We start from the raw sequence: 15,650 nt of genomic DNA, 5'->3' as shown, positions 1-15,650 counted from the left end.
AAACAATACTTTTGATACAAATGCGACACATAATGCCTTTCAAATGGAGAGGAAGAGGGCTAGCTCTAGCTGCAAGGATCGTTCATCCATAAAATGGATGAGGTTCTTTTCAATGTATTGTTATTACATTCTCTACCCTAACCCCACCATCCTCAGCTGCAGAGCATGTTCAGCCCAGAGGAGCGTCTGACCAGACACGGTGAGCTGTCCATCAGGCCCAGGGAGGACGTGGCGGTCCACCTGCTCTTCGCCCCCACCCGTGTGGCCTGCATGCTGGCCAAGCTGGAGATCAAGCAGTCTGGATTGAGGCCCTCCCAGCCGGGGGTCAAGTTCACAGTAAGCGGTGCTCTGGGTCTATTGACCTCATGCGGTGCTGCCCAGCGCTGCCCGGGATGCTGGGTTTAAACTTGAGACGAGCTGTTGAAAGGCTTTATTTAGTTCTTTGAGGTTTGTAGTGGGCGGCTGGGTGTGTTTATCCAAGGAATGGGGTGTATACACACAAACAATCACTCACTCTGATGGACATTGCGCCTTCTGCTGCCACCACCCCCCCCCCCCCCCCCTGGCCAGGCTCATTCTCCGCCATACTGCAGTCTGATCTTATCTCCTGATGACTTGTGATGTGTGTTGGTGTGACGATGGGCGATAGGTCTTACGATGGGCGAAATGTCACGCCGATATGTCACATGAGCCTGTTCTCCCCCAGATCCCTCTCTCCGGCTACGGCGGCACCAGCAACATCATCCTGGAGGACCAGCGGAAGGAGGCGGACGGCTACGTCGCCACGCTGGCTGGCGTGGCCGTGGGCCGCGTCAGCAAGGTGTGTCTGTGCGTGCGCAACACGGGCTCCCGAGCTGCCTTCATCAAGGCGACGGCGTTCTCGGACCTGCAGTCGCGCTCGCTCATGGAGCCGTCGGTCATCAGCCTCTCGCCGTCACAGTTTGTGCTGAAGGAGCGCACGCAAGAGGTAGTGTGTGTGTGTGTGTGTGTGTGTGTGTGTGTGTGTGTGTGTGTGTGTGTGTGTGTGTGAGAGAAATGAGGTTGAGTCGGAGGTGCTCTTGTGTCAGTGGATGCAGGGCTGGCTTGCATACCTCTGGGGGGGGGGGTGTGTGTGTGTGTGTGTGTGTGTGTGTGTGTGTGTGTGTGTGTGTGTGTGTGTGTGTCAAGAGGTAATTGCGTATTAAATGTGAGCATCGCTGACTCAGCCTGTCCTCTTGGTTAATGAAGAAGGTTGTGGTCGCCTGAAATTGCCTCTCTCTGTGGGCTTGGTCATTTGTTGTGCAGGTGATCACGGTACTGCTGAAGGCCACCCAGAGGGAGACCTCCCTATGTCACTCTGCACAAGCCCTGCTGGCCACCGTCTGCCTTTTCTGTGGAGACGAAGTCTCCAGGCAGCAGTACCGAAGGTCAGACTCTGCTTCACCTGTTTCAATTATTCACGTCAACACTAAATTGCTATTTTGCCTCTGAAAGGTCTGGTTTATGGGGAAATAAAGGAATAACTTCCAGTCGACTTTAGAATTCAAAAACGAGTTGTTTTGGGAAAGGAAAACTGATTGAACAATACAGATCTTAGGATGAAGTTATGCAACTGGTTAAATATTATTGAAGGATATTTATCCACACACATTTTAATTAATTCAACATTTAGCATTATGGAGAGCTCTGCCATAAATCTCAAAGGCCAGGTTAGAAACTGATATGAGCTGATGCTTCATCGAATAAGTTATCTGTTTATCTGTTTGGTAATACTAAAAACACTAGCCTTTCTGAGAAACGATGATCCTTGTGTCAGGGTTGCATCATTTCAAACTGCTGCAGTAAAGAATCAGTATGGATTTATCAAGGTCACAGCTTTTACAAAACAATTTTGATTTGATTATCATTTTGTGATTGTATGCTGCAAAGTAAATCGCATGCCCCTTTAGAGTCTTTTTGAAATGCTGATCGAGTTCACAGAACAGGCATCAGCTGGCATTGCGTTGGAGTTTGGAATTGTTCATTCGTTGGCTTTATTTTTTTATTTAAACTTGACAGTGTGTTCCTGTGCTGTGCTCCCCCAGGTTGCTCCAGAGCAGACCAGAGGCGGGCAGAAAGGTTCTCTCAGACAACAGCCTGCTGAAGAACATCGAATTTAATGAGACGTTCCTGGGAGAGGAACTGATAACCGAAAGTATGAAAATTCACAACCGTAATTGGAGCCAGTGTCACATGACAACGATCTCCTGGCTCTCCTCTATAAATGCTTCCTCAATAAGACTGGGACTCGACAACCGCTTTTGGCAGTTAGTGATTGCCATGGTTGAAAATTCAGTGTGAGGATCTGTTGCTGCCCTATTCCATGGGGTCTCTATGAGAGTGTTCAATGTGTGCTTGATGCATGGCCATGGGCAGTGATACCCTTACCTTCATGTACTTGCACAGCTGCAAACCAGCAAGGGCTTGTTAATTTAAGTTAAACACCTCTCTGTTCCGCCCACTGATCCTAGTGAATTTTATCACCCTCAAGACAAAAGAATGAAACGCATTATATCTCCATCATACCTTTTTTCTTTTTTCTTTTACATCTGAGACCAAAATAATCCCCTTCACATCCTCAAATCAACAAATAATGTTTGCCATTCTTGCGTGTTTGCTCTATTTATAAAACCGGCATATTTTATTCAGGACTGCAGTAATAAGCTGAAGGTTGTGCACAGCTTGACTCTGCATCCGTTTCCTCCCACCACAGCCTTTGACCTGCCCCAGAGGCCCAACGAGGGCCACGTCTTCTACGGGAACATGAGCAAGGTGGTGCTGTCCCTGCTGGGGACCACAAGCCGCCCGGAGCCCGGCGATGTGGAGCGGGCCGAGCCGGTCCAGCACTCCGCTGGACACGCCGCCGAGTCTCACAGGTGACCTGATGCATGATGGACGCTCCTGACACATGGCTCATATCTCCAACCACTACCTTACTTGCTGCTGTAACTGAGGATGCAAGCTCCTCACCTTTTTATATAACTGTAATTAAAGAATGTCTTTATATGTCTAATATTATCTGCAGTGCACTGTGGGGCAAAACAATTAATTTGTTGTTGTGTTCATTAGTGTTGCGTTGTACAAATTGATTTGAAGTATGTATTTATGTTGTGTTTTCCAGTGCGTTTGCGAATGGCAACATTACCCTGGACGTGCTTCCTGTGAAAGGTCCCCAGGGCCCACCTCTGAGAGCAGCCGAGCCGATGCTGAAGGTAGGCTAGTCTGGCAGCGGCCAACTTCATACCGGCAGGTCCAGTATCTGTCAAACACCGTCATGTGGGACTGTGTGTGGTACTGTAGCTACACTGGAGCTGTTTCCTTAAATCTTGTCACAACTAGGCAGCTTGTATCATTGGGTTAGTGTTGGTTGTCTGAAAAGCTTGTTAGCCGTCACACCTGCTGATCGCCAGAGACTTTTGAGGGGAGGAAAATGTGTTCGTCATGATCTTTTAATTGCCTTAAGTTGAAGATGCAAGCCTTGTCCTATATTGCTGCCCAGGTTAAAATTTACATATTTTTTCTTGGAGTTTTATGATATTACCCATTTATGTATCACAAAATTTTGTTTCCCAGGGTTGTTAATTTAATCTTTTCATGTCAGGTAAACTTCGGTATTTCAGGGGTCTAAGTACACCAACTGCAGATCATTGAATTGCAGTTGAATTAGTTAATCTTGTTCACGCTTTCTGATTAGTGTCCGTTTTGGCATTGCTCATCGTGGTATGGCCTCGGTTTAATGGATGCCTCTTTCACAAAGGATAAGGCGAGGGCGGATGAAGAGAAGACAGGAGAGCAGGGGACCTGGTCCGTCCACCCGGACCAGCTGGTGCTCACGGCCCCCACCATGAGTGAGTAAAGAGGAACTTCACATCACCGTTTTGCCGTAACGTTGTCTGGCAGTTGGAGAAAGGTTTTCTTGACTGAGTGCATTCCAATCGGTGTAAACGTTTGGTAACTGCAGTCCTCGCATACATTTTTTGGGGTGTTTTAATGAATCGATGGTATTTTCCTTTTTTTTGCAGATGTTACGGCCACCACGCGGCACGTTCACATCCGTAACAACTCGGGCCGGGGGCTGAGCTTTGAGCTGTCCTGGCCTGCCCACTGCCTCACCATCACACCGCAGCACGGACTCATAGAGCCACAGTAAGGACCAGGTCTTCACGTGTCGGTGATCCAGACTTATGCCACGTTGATCCACCTTTCTGCCTGGTTCCAGCATGATCTACACCCTACAATTGACTTGACATACACCGGTCACCTTTTATCCTATCAGTATCATTAACTAAAGCCGAGCAATAAAACAAATGTACTTATCTTTGACGTTACTGTACATTCCTTGTTCATTAATGGTACTCCACTGGTTTTCATTTAATGCTTATGTTTATATACGTACACTCCAGCACATGTCCACTTTGCCTGCCTCTTTATGTTCTCACCTCCTATGGTTGTATATCTTCAGTTCATATTTTTAACCCTTACTGTTAACTCACTCTTTTTTATACTCTGTAGTTGACGGAACTATCCTTGGTTTTACTGTACATATGATGACTACAAATCTTGATTTGGACCAGCCTTCCTAGCATGTTCTCATTGAATAAGTTGCCTCGCTCTAGAACCAGCTCAGTGTTTGTGTTGTGATGCGCTATCCCCTCCAGGTCCCACCTGCAGATTCTGATCAGCCCCAACCCATCCCTGGCCTCCAAGACCTCCATGCTGCCGTGGAGTGGACAGATCTACATCCAGTGTGACGGTACCCAGAAGGTACAACACATTCAGCAGCCAAACTCTTCCAGAGCATTTTGAGTAAGGGATGCTATACAGCGGGCCGGTCATTATCCCACTTAATGCACGGCTACTTACTAAAGAAATCGAGAATGTCACAAAGTAAGCTCTGAAAACGATGATTAAAATGATTGTATTGATTCCGCGAGATCGGTCTGTTGGAAATTGGAAATTGTCATTCAGAAATCTCAAGACTGCTGAATGCCATGATGCCAGTCAGAACAAAGCATTGAAGCAGTGTAATAAATAATACTAGACCAAATTCTCTGCACGCTCGCCTCACAACGCCCAGGGGAATGCTGTCACTTGACGCTCAATGCATTGTCCGCCCTCCATCAGTTCATCAAGGTGCAGATCCGCCGGGACCTGGCCCTAGACGTGTCCCCGGCCCCAGCAGAGAGGAGCCTGTCTGCCCTGGCTCCCCAGGCGGCCACCCCCCTGCCGTCCCTGGTACGGCCCCACAGCCAGGCCTCCCAGCCGCCGGACCTCCCGCAGAGCCCCCAGGCCCTGTTGGAGCTGGGCAGCAAGACGGTGGTCTTCCCCGCCACCCCCTCAGGGGAGAGCTCAGGTCTGAACGGGTCACATGGGATGGGATAGAATATGTTGATTGACATTTTGTTAAATTTTTGTCTGCATTTTGAAACTGACTTTGGTGAGATACAATTTGAAAATGTATCAGGAATTACAGTGCAAGTCAAAATGAATGAGTTAGCAATAATGCCACTAATTTAAATAACTTGAAATGCCAAAGGAATCAGTATAGCAATAACCCGGGACCCAGAAGTCCTATGTGATGGTAGGAGTGAGCTGGCACAGAGCCTGGGGCGGAAAACAAACAGTTACGACTTGTTTACGGTTTAGTTCCTAAGATATAAAAAAAAAAATGAATGTTGGAGTGGATGAAGCGTTCAGAAGGGTGTTTTAATAAGTGTATTTCTACAGTCTACTAGGTGTTGATTTTTAACTTTTACAGAAACTTCTTTGCAGTTTACCACTGCTGGCGAGGTTTGTTTTTGCCAATTACCAGCTCCCCCTCTAGCAACATGATTGGCCGAGACAAATACGAAGTAAAATAATGCGAAACACCAAGGTCACCAAGGAGTTGGCTTGTCTGCCGTCAGATTTTACATATTCATTGTTGCTTTATGGGTGAATGCATTAACATTTCCTTTAGAATCCGTCCTGGAAGTGGATAACGGGGAAGAGGAAGTGAGGTGGTACCTGTCCTCCTTCGCGCCTCCATACGTCAAGGTTCACTAATCCTCTTTATCTACATAATTTGCACAAAGATGACATAATCTTGTTTGTTCATTTTCTGCTCTTCATTCTCATTCTGGTCTCCTCTGCTGTGATGTGTTTAGCCTCTCAATGGTTCCAATGCCAAAGACGCTCATGTCTAGTTTTCTCTCTCCCTCTCTCCGTTGCTGTCTCTCGCCCTGCCTCTCGTCCTCTTCCCTCAGGGAGTGGACAACAGTGGGGATGTGTACCGGGCTACCTACACAGCCTTCAGATGCTCTAGGGTGTCTGGTACCCTGGGAGCCCGGCAGAAGATGCAGGTGATGACACACAACAAATCAGGACATTTACTAAACAGAACCAGGTTCAGAGGCTCCGCTACAGCAGGTCTTCATTTTATCACATTCTGCCACTGATTTGGTCATGCCTCTGATCTATATGATACAATTCTGAAGGGATTTGGATTATTTATGTTTGCTAACCATTTTTGCTCCTGAATTATTAGTTAACCTATCTTTTAAGATGTGTTTATATTTTAATTTTAAATGAATGTAAGACAATCCAGAATACAGTGTCAATTAATTATTGTAGAAAGAAAGGAGCATCACGTATATAAAAATATACTACATTAATATTGTGTGGGTGTGTCTGCCCTTCAGGTGCCCATCACATTCTTGCCCCGGGACCGAGGGGACTACGCCCAGTTCTGGGACCTGGAGTGCCACCCTTTGTTGGACCCCCAGCAGAAGACCCGGTTCCGCTTCCAGCTCTGTGGGACGGTGAGGCAGATGTTGATAACTCATTTAAATGAGTGCCAACTTTGGTTCATATTTGTAGCTTGACTCGAAAAAAGAAATGTATCATGCTTTGTTTTTAAGGGAACAAAGCACAGTGTGAACAAATGTGGCTTCATATTTTTGCATGCCTCTCCTCAGACTCGAGTGTGTTTGGGAATGCAACATTTACAAAAGTGTGTGTCTGTGTGTGGGGAAACTCTGCATGTATAGAAGACCAAAATCATGCATAAAAGTTAATAATGGCCAATTTCCCAACATGCATTTTAACGAAATAATTGAGGACATGCTGGATACCGCTCACCTCTGTAGTAGGCAATATCTCTCCCACGTGCAGTAGCACCATGTACATCAGTTTGTCTGCTAGAGGGCCAATGGGGGAAGGCAGGTTATTGCATGGTAAAGGGGAACGTGTTTCCTGCTGAGGTGGGAGCTCTAAGGCTCGTTGCATGGTTGTGAAAGAACGCTTAACTTAAGAGCCCACGCGGCAGGCTAAATATGAAATGATTTACGGCATTGTGATGGGTTAAGTGGCCGGGGTGGATGGTGGATTTATTCCATGTACATTGAGCTTGCTCTGACCCCCTTGTTGTCCACAGGGGAATACATTTGGACATTTGTGTGTGTGTGTGTGTGTGTGTGTGTGTGTGTGTGTGTGTGTGTGTGTGTGTGTGTGTGTGTGTGTGTGTGTGTGTGTGTGTGTGTGTGTGTGTGTGTGTGTGTGTGTGTGTGTGTGTGTGTGTAACCGGATGAAGTATGACTACATTTCTAGGCGTGCCAGGTTCATGTTGAGTAGGCCTCGAGTTCACCGGAAGAAGCAGTTTGCACATGTCAGCCGCAGCAAGAGTTTAACTAGACTCACTCCAAGGATTTTAACTCTGTTTGCGTTACAAATTGCGTGAGGTTCGGTGACAGCTAAGTGTTGCTTTTGTGCGTGTGCAGGGAGTAAAGTCTGGGCCTGTCGAAGCGCCCCAGGAAGGAGACTGTTCTCTGGTGAAGACGGAGTCCTCCATCAAGACCAGGAAGAGGACGGAGGCTGCTCCGGTCAAGACCGTGTAAGACCTCACAATCAATATCCGCTGATCACAAAAACTGGAGAGCTCTTCCTCAAGGCCGTGGGAAGATGGGAAAAATGCATGCTTTTTTTGTTTTATACATTTATATGACCAGGTTTTCTACTTTTATAAGAGAATAGGTGCAATGTTGTATGTTTTGGTCAAATAAAAGGGACATCTGTTTACTATGTAATATGTTTTATGTACAATCTTAAAAACCAAAACAACGAAGTTCAAGAGTTCAACAAGTAAATTAATTAATAAAACATGTTTTTAGTGCATGTTTTCCAAGTTTAATAAATTGTATTGTTGAACTTGGACACGAAAACATGCAAGTGCGTTAAAAAAAACAGACTGCAGGTTTGAGGCCTCCTGCGTTAACGAGCGTGACCTGTGTTTGGCCAGGCCCGAGGAGGCGGTCCGGAAGGGGGTGTACTCCCCCCAGGACCTGTACACGTTCCCGGCCACACGGCTGGGGCAGTCCAGTACCCTGAAGGTCAACATCCGGAACAACTCCTCTGACACGCATGAGGTAAGCCGCGGCTGCACGCGCGCTACCGCTCCAGAGGGCAACGCGCAGACCTTTTTGGTTTCTCTCTCGCTCTCTCCGTCTTTTGCTTTTAATGTCTTAGTGCAGCTGGAAGTGAAATACGGTGTTTTAAAAAGCCCCCCAGCCGGCTCCATCCCACAGGACATAAATTGTCTGCAGTAGCAGAGCGCTTAATGTGAGAGCTCGATTGTCACCATTATAACCTTGACTAGTAATCAAAGTACACTTGATGAGGTGGTCCCCAGATCCTTGCTCTTGCAGAACACCCTCTGATCTTTTTAATGATCTCCGATCTGTTAAAGAGGCTAAGAAGGACGTCACAAAGCAGAGGTTTAACCACTGATTTCTGAAAAAACGCGTTCTTGGGTTCTATTAAATATTTAGTGCTTTTACTGCAGTTTGCATGATTAAATGTGTATCCGTGTGTGTGTATAACTGTTTGGTTGGTAACGGTCATAACATAATAATCCTTAATAGTTGTTAAGGGGCATTGCATGGATTTGATGTTTGGCTTTTCTAATTGACTTGCAGCTGAACTTTGTAAACCCTAGGGAGCCCTTCCATATCAAGCACTCCAAATATTCTCTGAGGTAAGTGCAGTCCCTGTTACCCTGACCCTTATCTTTAATCGCTCTCTGCCTCCTAGACATGACATTTATCTGTACTATTCATTCATGCCCCTGAAAGCCTAATTATGGGACATGAAATATATACAACTGGAAATTATTTGGTGGGATTAATGTAAACTATTAATGTTAATTGTGTGTTCATTAATGTTAAATTATTCTGACTTTTATGCACAAGGATATAAAAGTGTACAATTCCTCTTTCTGCTCCAAGGGCCCCATTGAGACATTATTGAGGCTCGTCTGTACACACAGTGAGGCCTTAGCATGAGGCTCCTCTGTATACACAGTGAGGCTCAGGATGAGGCTCCTCTGTACACACAGTGAGGCTCAGGATGAGGCAGGTTGAGGCTCCTCTGTACACACAGTGAGGCCTTAGCATGAGGCTCCTCTGTATACACAGTGAGGCTCAGGATGAGGCAGGTTGAGGCTCCTCTGTACACACAGTGAGGCCTTAGCATGAGGCTCCTCTGTATACACAGTGAGGCTCAGGATGAGGCTCCTCTATTCACAGTGAGGCTCAGGATGAGGCTCCTCTGTATACACAGTGAGGCTCAGGATGAGGCTCCTCTGTATACACAGTGAGCATGAGGCTCCTCTGTACACACAGTGAGGCCTTAGCATGAGGCTCCTCTGTATACACAGTGAGGCTCAGGATGAGGCTCCTCTGTATACACAGTGAGGCTCAGGATGAGGCTCCTCTGTACACACAGTGAGGCGCAGGATGAGGCTCCTCTGGCCTCACACAGTGAGGCCTGTGGATGAGGCTCCTCTATATATACACAGTGAGGATGAGGCTTCAGTCCCGTGGCTCAATGCCAGTTGGGACGACTGGCGCCATCAGCTCCATCTAAATGATGCCACCGGGGAAGGGCTGCCTGTGAGCCACAGGTATCAGCTGTGTGGTGTTCTGGTGACTCGAGTTCAGCAGGGGCAACATGTGGCCAATGGAAACTGAATATACAATCCAGGGCAAAAGGGAGTGTTCGGAGGGGAACGGGTGGGGCGAATCAATCGACTGCCTTCATAGAGCTTGTTAAACACTAAACAAAACATGTAACAGTGGAATGGGATGTTTGCTTTGCCGGCCGCAGTTCAGAACCTCTTGAAGCCCGACAGGCGATGACACCTCTGTGTTTAATGTTTCTATGTGCGGCTGCTGTCAGAACCACGACCTGATGCTATGTGTGTGTTGATCAATGGCGCATGTAACAGTAGTCAAGGACTTGTTGGGAGCATGGCATGTTTTTTAGTCCATACTGTGCAAGCCATAGTCATTCGGTTTCTGATGAATATTGGTTAGGGTTCAAGTTTTGCTTTTCTTTTGTGCACACTGTCAATCATAATTTAGTATTAAAGGATAAGTTGAGACATCTCCAAATTGACAATGGCCTATCTTAGCCAAATTGGGACTATTTGTTAAATTCCAAATTCTTCACTACGTCCAGAAGAGGAATTAGTTGGGTTAGCAATCGCTTTCCGTTCATTGAAAATCTTTTTCAATGATTGGAAAACATTGCAAATGAGTGCCAGAAACAACACCACCAGATTGTAGATTGTCTACAAACAAACCGATAATTCAGCAGTATTTTCTGCATTGCGGCAGCGGCACAATTATATAATCAGCCACTTCTGCCTTGGTAATTTATGAGCAAGGTAACCCGTCTGCGCCGCATCAAAGTCAGACGCATAACTAAACGGGGCTGAATTTTCTGCTGGTAGACCAACTACCATTTTTTGTGGTTATGAGTTTTGATGGCGTGTGTGAAAGAAATCAGGATCCCAACTCTATGCACCTGTGGTGTCGGAGAGGGATGCATTCATGTTTCACCATCAATGTGCCAACGTTTTGTTTTTCTGGCCTCGCTCCACAGATCCCAGCACTATCTGAGACTGCCCGTCCAGTTCAAGCCGAGCGCGGCGGGCCCTCATGCTGGACTGCTGCTCGTCCAATCAGAAACAAGTGGAGGTTTAGTCATCCAGCTCACCGGTGAGGGCCTGCCTTAAAATCAATCCAGCCCACCAGCTTCCTCCACCCGCTGTCCTCCTCTGTACGGGGGGGGGGGGTCGGTGATGGTGATGAAGGGGCAGGGGAGAGAAGAACGCATTCCTGGGTCTGGGGGAGAGGAAGGCCCTCTGGACTTCATCCTCCCTCCTCGTCGTCTTAAGGAAGACTCAACAATTGAACAATGCGGCGCTGGAGCTGATTAGCCGGGTCTGACCCAGACTGTGTGTAATGCCAACCTTTAGCCCCGCCCTGTCTGCCTCTCCCGATCCACTCTGGCCTGGACGCAGGTGTCCTCAACTGGCCCGTGAACAATGATTGCGTCCATTTGTGCTCGAAGCTGAATGATTTGGTCTGACTGGCTCACAATTAGTCTGCGCTGCTCTGGCATTTTAGAGGGCTAATGATTTTTGTCACTTGACTCTGAGTTTGGCATTTGCCTCGGTCCTGAGTCACAAGGCAGCTTGGTGTTGCCATGGCCCCCTGTTAGACAACAGCAAAGCACCCGTTAGGAGATGGAGGGGGGGGAGGGGAGATTACCTTGATTTAGGCCCACAAGAATGCCATTGTTGTTTGTTTGCAAACCAGGATTTTGGTTATTTGGGATAAGCAAGCGGTTGCTTTTTATGCCATAGAAATGTTTTGAGCAAATCTCCTATGCACCAGCTATTTTTTAACACATAACCCTAGCTGAACCTCAAAAGATGGGATTGAAAACGAGATGTCGTTTTATCCCCGTTTCTGTGAGTCAGTATTATTTTCGGCTGATCCTTGCACTTTTGACATTCAACACACTAACTCCACACAACTCTCCTGTGCCTTCCGTGCCCGCCTCGTTTCTATGGCAATTGTGCCAAATGCAAGCGGTGCCTACCTGTGCGGCTGTATCAGTCAGTGCCTCCTTTTTTAACTCTCAGGCAGCCTCCTAGGCTCCCATCAGCTGGACCAGATGCCCTTAATTGAGTTATGGCCAGGCCAGCTCCAGGCAACACTGGGGATGCTTAATAATTGTTATACATGCTAAAATGGCTTCCCTCGTGGGTTCTTTGTTCAGCGGTTCGCCAGGCCAGCGCTGTGTGGTTACCATGGAAAAACAGTGTTGATGAACAATCGCCGTTTCAGTCAGGGGGAATCAGATCTCTATTTCCTCTGCAGGCTTGGGGCTGAGTGCCCAGACTTGCTGCTGGCTTCCCAGGTAGTTGGTATGGGAGCCGGATCCGGGTGGGAAAAACAACACTATTTCAAGAAGATGTTGGGTTGCAGGATCACACAGCTTACCACCATGGTCTGCATTGACCTATAATATTTATACATTGGAACGATAAGTCTGTGTGAAGGCCATAGATTGTCAACTTATATTATCAATGTGGTTTTATGGTCATTGGCACTAAACTGATCTTTGCACATTATTTTAAAATCGAATCTGTCATAAATATTTTGCTCTGTAAATAAAATGATAATATGAATAGCGTTTTTGGTTCCTGTACATCAGTCTATGTATGTGTGATGTAAGAGAGACTGTCTCTGTAGACAATGTGACAAAATGTGTTTAAAAAAAACAACAACCGTTTTTATATAAATGCATCGATCTCGTTTAACTCATTACCCATATCGATGTTATGACCTTCAATCTAACTCTTACAAACCACGTATTGGATTGTTACCATTAATTATGCTCCTGTGAACGCACCACAGCATTTTCCATTCGTTTTTATTGCTTTGTGTAGTAACCAGAAACTGGTGGTTTCCAAATGTATGATGGTGGTAGGGTTTTGCTTATTGCTTATTGATTATTCAGCCACACTTGGTGTATGTATCCCTAAACAGTTTTGGTGTGATAGCCCAAGGTGCAATAATGTTATTTTATTTTGTTACACCATATTGAAAAGCCATGATCTGATTTGTTTTTATTAACGTTAAAGTTATTTATAATCACACATTTTAAAGCGGATGAACAAATGATAAAAAGCGCATTTAAAATAAAAATATGCGTCCCCTCTACAATAACTGTTTAAATAACTTTTTACAGTAATATGTGCATTAGATAAAATATATGGTGCATGGGTTGTAACTTCATCAATAACATGTAAAACCTTACAGAGAATCTTCTGAAGATGTCGCTAAAGCTTTGTGAACGGCGACGTGAAAGCAGGCAGGAGAATGTACAGTATGGGTGTTTGTGGTGGGGTTTAAGGGTTTCACATTGTGCTGCCTAGACTGGAAACCACTGTACTGCATTTGGACTTGACGTCTAACAACAACACAGCGGCACAGACTAGAAGCAGACACAGTGACATCGCTAATGAGTGGTTGTGCGCATACTGGTAAGAAGATGGCGTTTTCTTATTTATATGCGTTGGTAACATATTCTGCATTATAATGCAATGAGCATGGGAGGACTATGCTGCCCATGCTAGCTATTATGGCTAAAGGTTAGCAAAGCTGCCCGGTGCCCGGTCCCACTTCGGACCAAGCAGCGAAAGTTGGGGAGTTGGGAGCGCTTTCCATGCTGCGCCAGACAGCTAAGCTAGCGCTGCTATTATTAGCAGTCCGGCTAGCCGAGGCGTTCATCATCCAGGGATAAATCACTGTTTCTGTCATCCTTCGTAACATGTACCAGCTATTCATCACGGGGGGAATAAGTCTTTTCGTGGGACGCAGCATCTCCTGAGCGTATATTAATTACATGGCAGTAGTTTTTTGTTAACATATGTATCCACCCCTGCTGTTATTTTGAACAAAACACATAAGCTGGAAGACGAATTGGGAAATTTGATACTTGAGGCTGTCTGTCATTTTACTGCGGCGATGTCAGACGCCTATTTGTCAAGATTCCGTCAAGATAGCCTTGGCGTTTCACAGCCGTGCGTCTTTAGCACACTTATTACGGTAAAAGTGCTTGATGCTGAATTTAGTTATAGTACTCATAACTCAGGCTGTGCTCTAGAACTATATAGCCTATATTAGTCGCATAATAAGTAGAGTAGGGTGTTTAAAGGGCCGTTAAAGTGAAATATTAAGTTATTAATGGACAACACAACTTTGTCAGTCAATGTAACCAGCAGGTTATTTAAAGAATGTTTTTTTTCATAATATTCTTTAATATTAAATATACTTGAGGGTACTGTTCAAGAAGAGCCTGGAGAAAATACTCAAAGATCTGGCAGTTTATCAAGTACATTTTCATTTTCACTTCAAACATTAAACACAGGCAACCACAATTGACTACTTTCACCAGTCCCCCTGACCCACCATTCATGTGTTTTGGCAAGAGGAACTTTTTTTTGTTGCAAGTGCTTTGTACCCTACGTAATTTGAAAAATGTTTAACCCACTACGACCTCATATCTTCATACTTTATTTGCTGTTGAAAGTATTTTGCCTGACTGTACATCATTTGGCATTTAGAATTGCCATTTGAGGTTGTTTTTGGCTTGTATGACATTTCATTATAACAGAACGTTGCCCTATCAGATACATAATTTTCTCTGGCTACAGATTTATTTTGTAGCAATATAGTCACATGAGTAGCTATAATTTGTATTGTATAGTTAAGTGTAGGCCAAGCCTGTTATAATTTTGCCTCTGTTCATAACAGTTTCATGATCAGAACAATTTCAATAATGCTTTCAACACAACACAACACATGGGTTAGATGTTAATTGTTTCTCTCTTTTGTTTCCCAAATCATCCATGTCCTTTTTATTGTTATATATATGTTTACACTGTCTCTAGATTCTTAAAGTAATAATTCCCATGCTTTGTTTCCCTCGTCCCCCACCAGTTTCCCTTACATGTAATAATTAAACCCTGTTCATTGTTGCAGTAGATCGGAGGATATGTGGTCCGATTCAAACTCTTTCTGTTCTGATACAATTGAACCACATAGTACGTCTGTTTCTTGTCCTGAGCTGGCCTGCTCGGGGCGGCTAGTCAGTTGGCCTCCCCTCCTTGGCCCGTTGTGCCCTGGCTCTGTCTGTACTGAATGTTTCGCTGGGAGAGCCAACCAAGTGGGACAGCACTTACCACTGAGACACACTCGCATTGTGTCCCTAGCGTCCTCTCTCAGCCTCCCCCCAGTCTCTCTCTTCCGCGCCTTCTCACCCCCAGTATGTGCCTGTTTGCCCCTCATATCTCACCCTTCCTTGCTTGTCTTCTCTACTCACTCCTCTGCAAGTCATTTTTATGAATATTATTTTGCAATTGTCCCTTTCGTCCTGTTTTCACTGAATTCCCATTACTGATGAGTGGAGTGCGCGCTGTTGTCTTAGCTGCAGCCATACACCGGTGTCGTTGGGAGAAAGTTGTCTACTTTTGACAAGTTGCTGTCTTAGCCTCTCCCCAGCCTTTTCCAGTCCTTTGTGCTGAGTTGAGTTGTGTTTTGGCAAGGTGTGCTTTTTTGGTGCCATTGCTTTCCGTAACCTGAAGCCACCATGCGAAGAATGCCAGACTTCTGAACAGTATATCTGTCTCCGTCTGGAGGCTTTGGCAGGGTATAGGTTCAGGATGAGTTGAGCAAAATTCACCATTCATTAAACCATCTCATTCTGAATCCCAGACAATTTTCCCTCTACGCCCTTTG

At 45.7% G+C, this 15,650-nt stretch overlaps 2 protein-coding genes across 2 annotated transcripts in view; both read left to right on the top strand.

Moving 5' to 3' along the window:
- Positions 1-12,540, top strand: part of cep192 (centrosomal protein 192) — a 30,328-nt gene extending 17,788 nt beyond the window's left edge. The window contains 17 exon segments of the mRNA XM_030370750.1: positions 157-336; positions 707-967; positions 1,285-1,406; positions 2,064-2,173; positions 2,732-2,894; positions 3,140-3,230; positions 3,776-3,866; positions 4,041-4,164; positions 4,677-4,782; positions 5,143-5,371; positions 5,978-6,054; positions 6,264-6,359; positions 6,699-6,818; positions 7,776-7,888; positions 8,294-8,420; positions 8,970-9,028; positions 10,939-12,540. Of these exon segments, the coding sequence (XP_030226610.1) occupies positions 157-336; positions 707-967; positions 1,285-1,406; positions 2,064-2,173; positions 2,732-2,894; positions 3,140-3,230; positions 3,776-3,866; positions 4,041-4,164; positions 4,677-4,782; positions 5,143-5,371; positions 5,978-6,054; positions 6,264-6,359; positions 6,699-6,818; positions 7,776-7,888; positions 8,294-8,420; positions 8,970-9,028; positions 10,939-11,071 (2,202 nt within the window). The 3' untranslated portion in view covers positions 11,072-12,540.
- Positions 12,541-13,137: 597 nt separating this feature from the next.
- ldlrad4b (low density lipoprotein receptor class A domain containing 4b) overlaps positions 13,138-15,650 on the top strand; it is a 152,733-nt gene continuing 150,220 nt past the window's right edge. Inside the window, exon 1 of the mRNA XM_030370747.1 lies at positions 13,138-13,393. The gene's annotated coding sequence lies outside the window, so the exon portion shown is untranslated. The remainder of the gene's footprint in view (positions 13,394-15,650) is intronic.

The sequence above is a fragment of the Gadus morhua genome, chromosome 11, assembly GCF_902167405.1.
Source record: "Gadus morhua chromosome 11, gadMor3.0, whole genome shotgun sequence".
Lineage (NCBI taxonomy): Eukaryota > Metazoa > Chordata > Actinopteri > Gadiformes > Gadidae > Gadus > Gadus morhua.
Note: the sequence above shows the minus strand (reverse complement) of the source record. Positions and strands in the feature narration are given on the sequence as shown.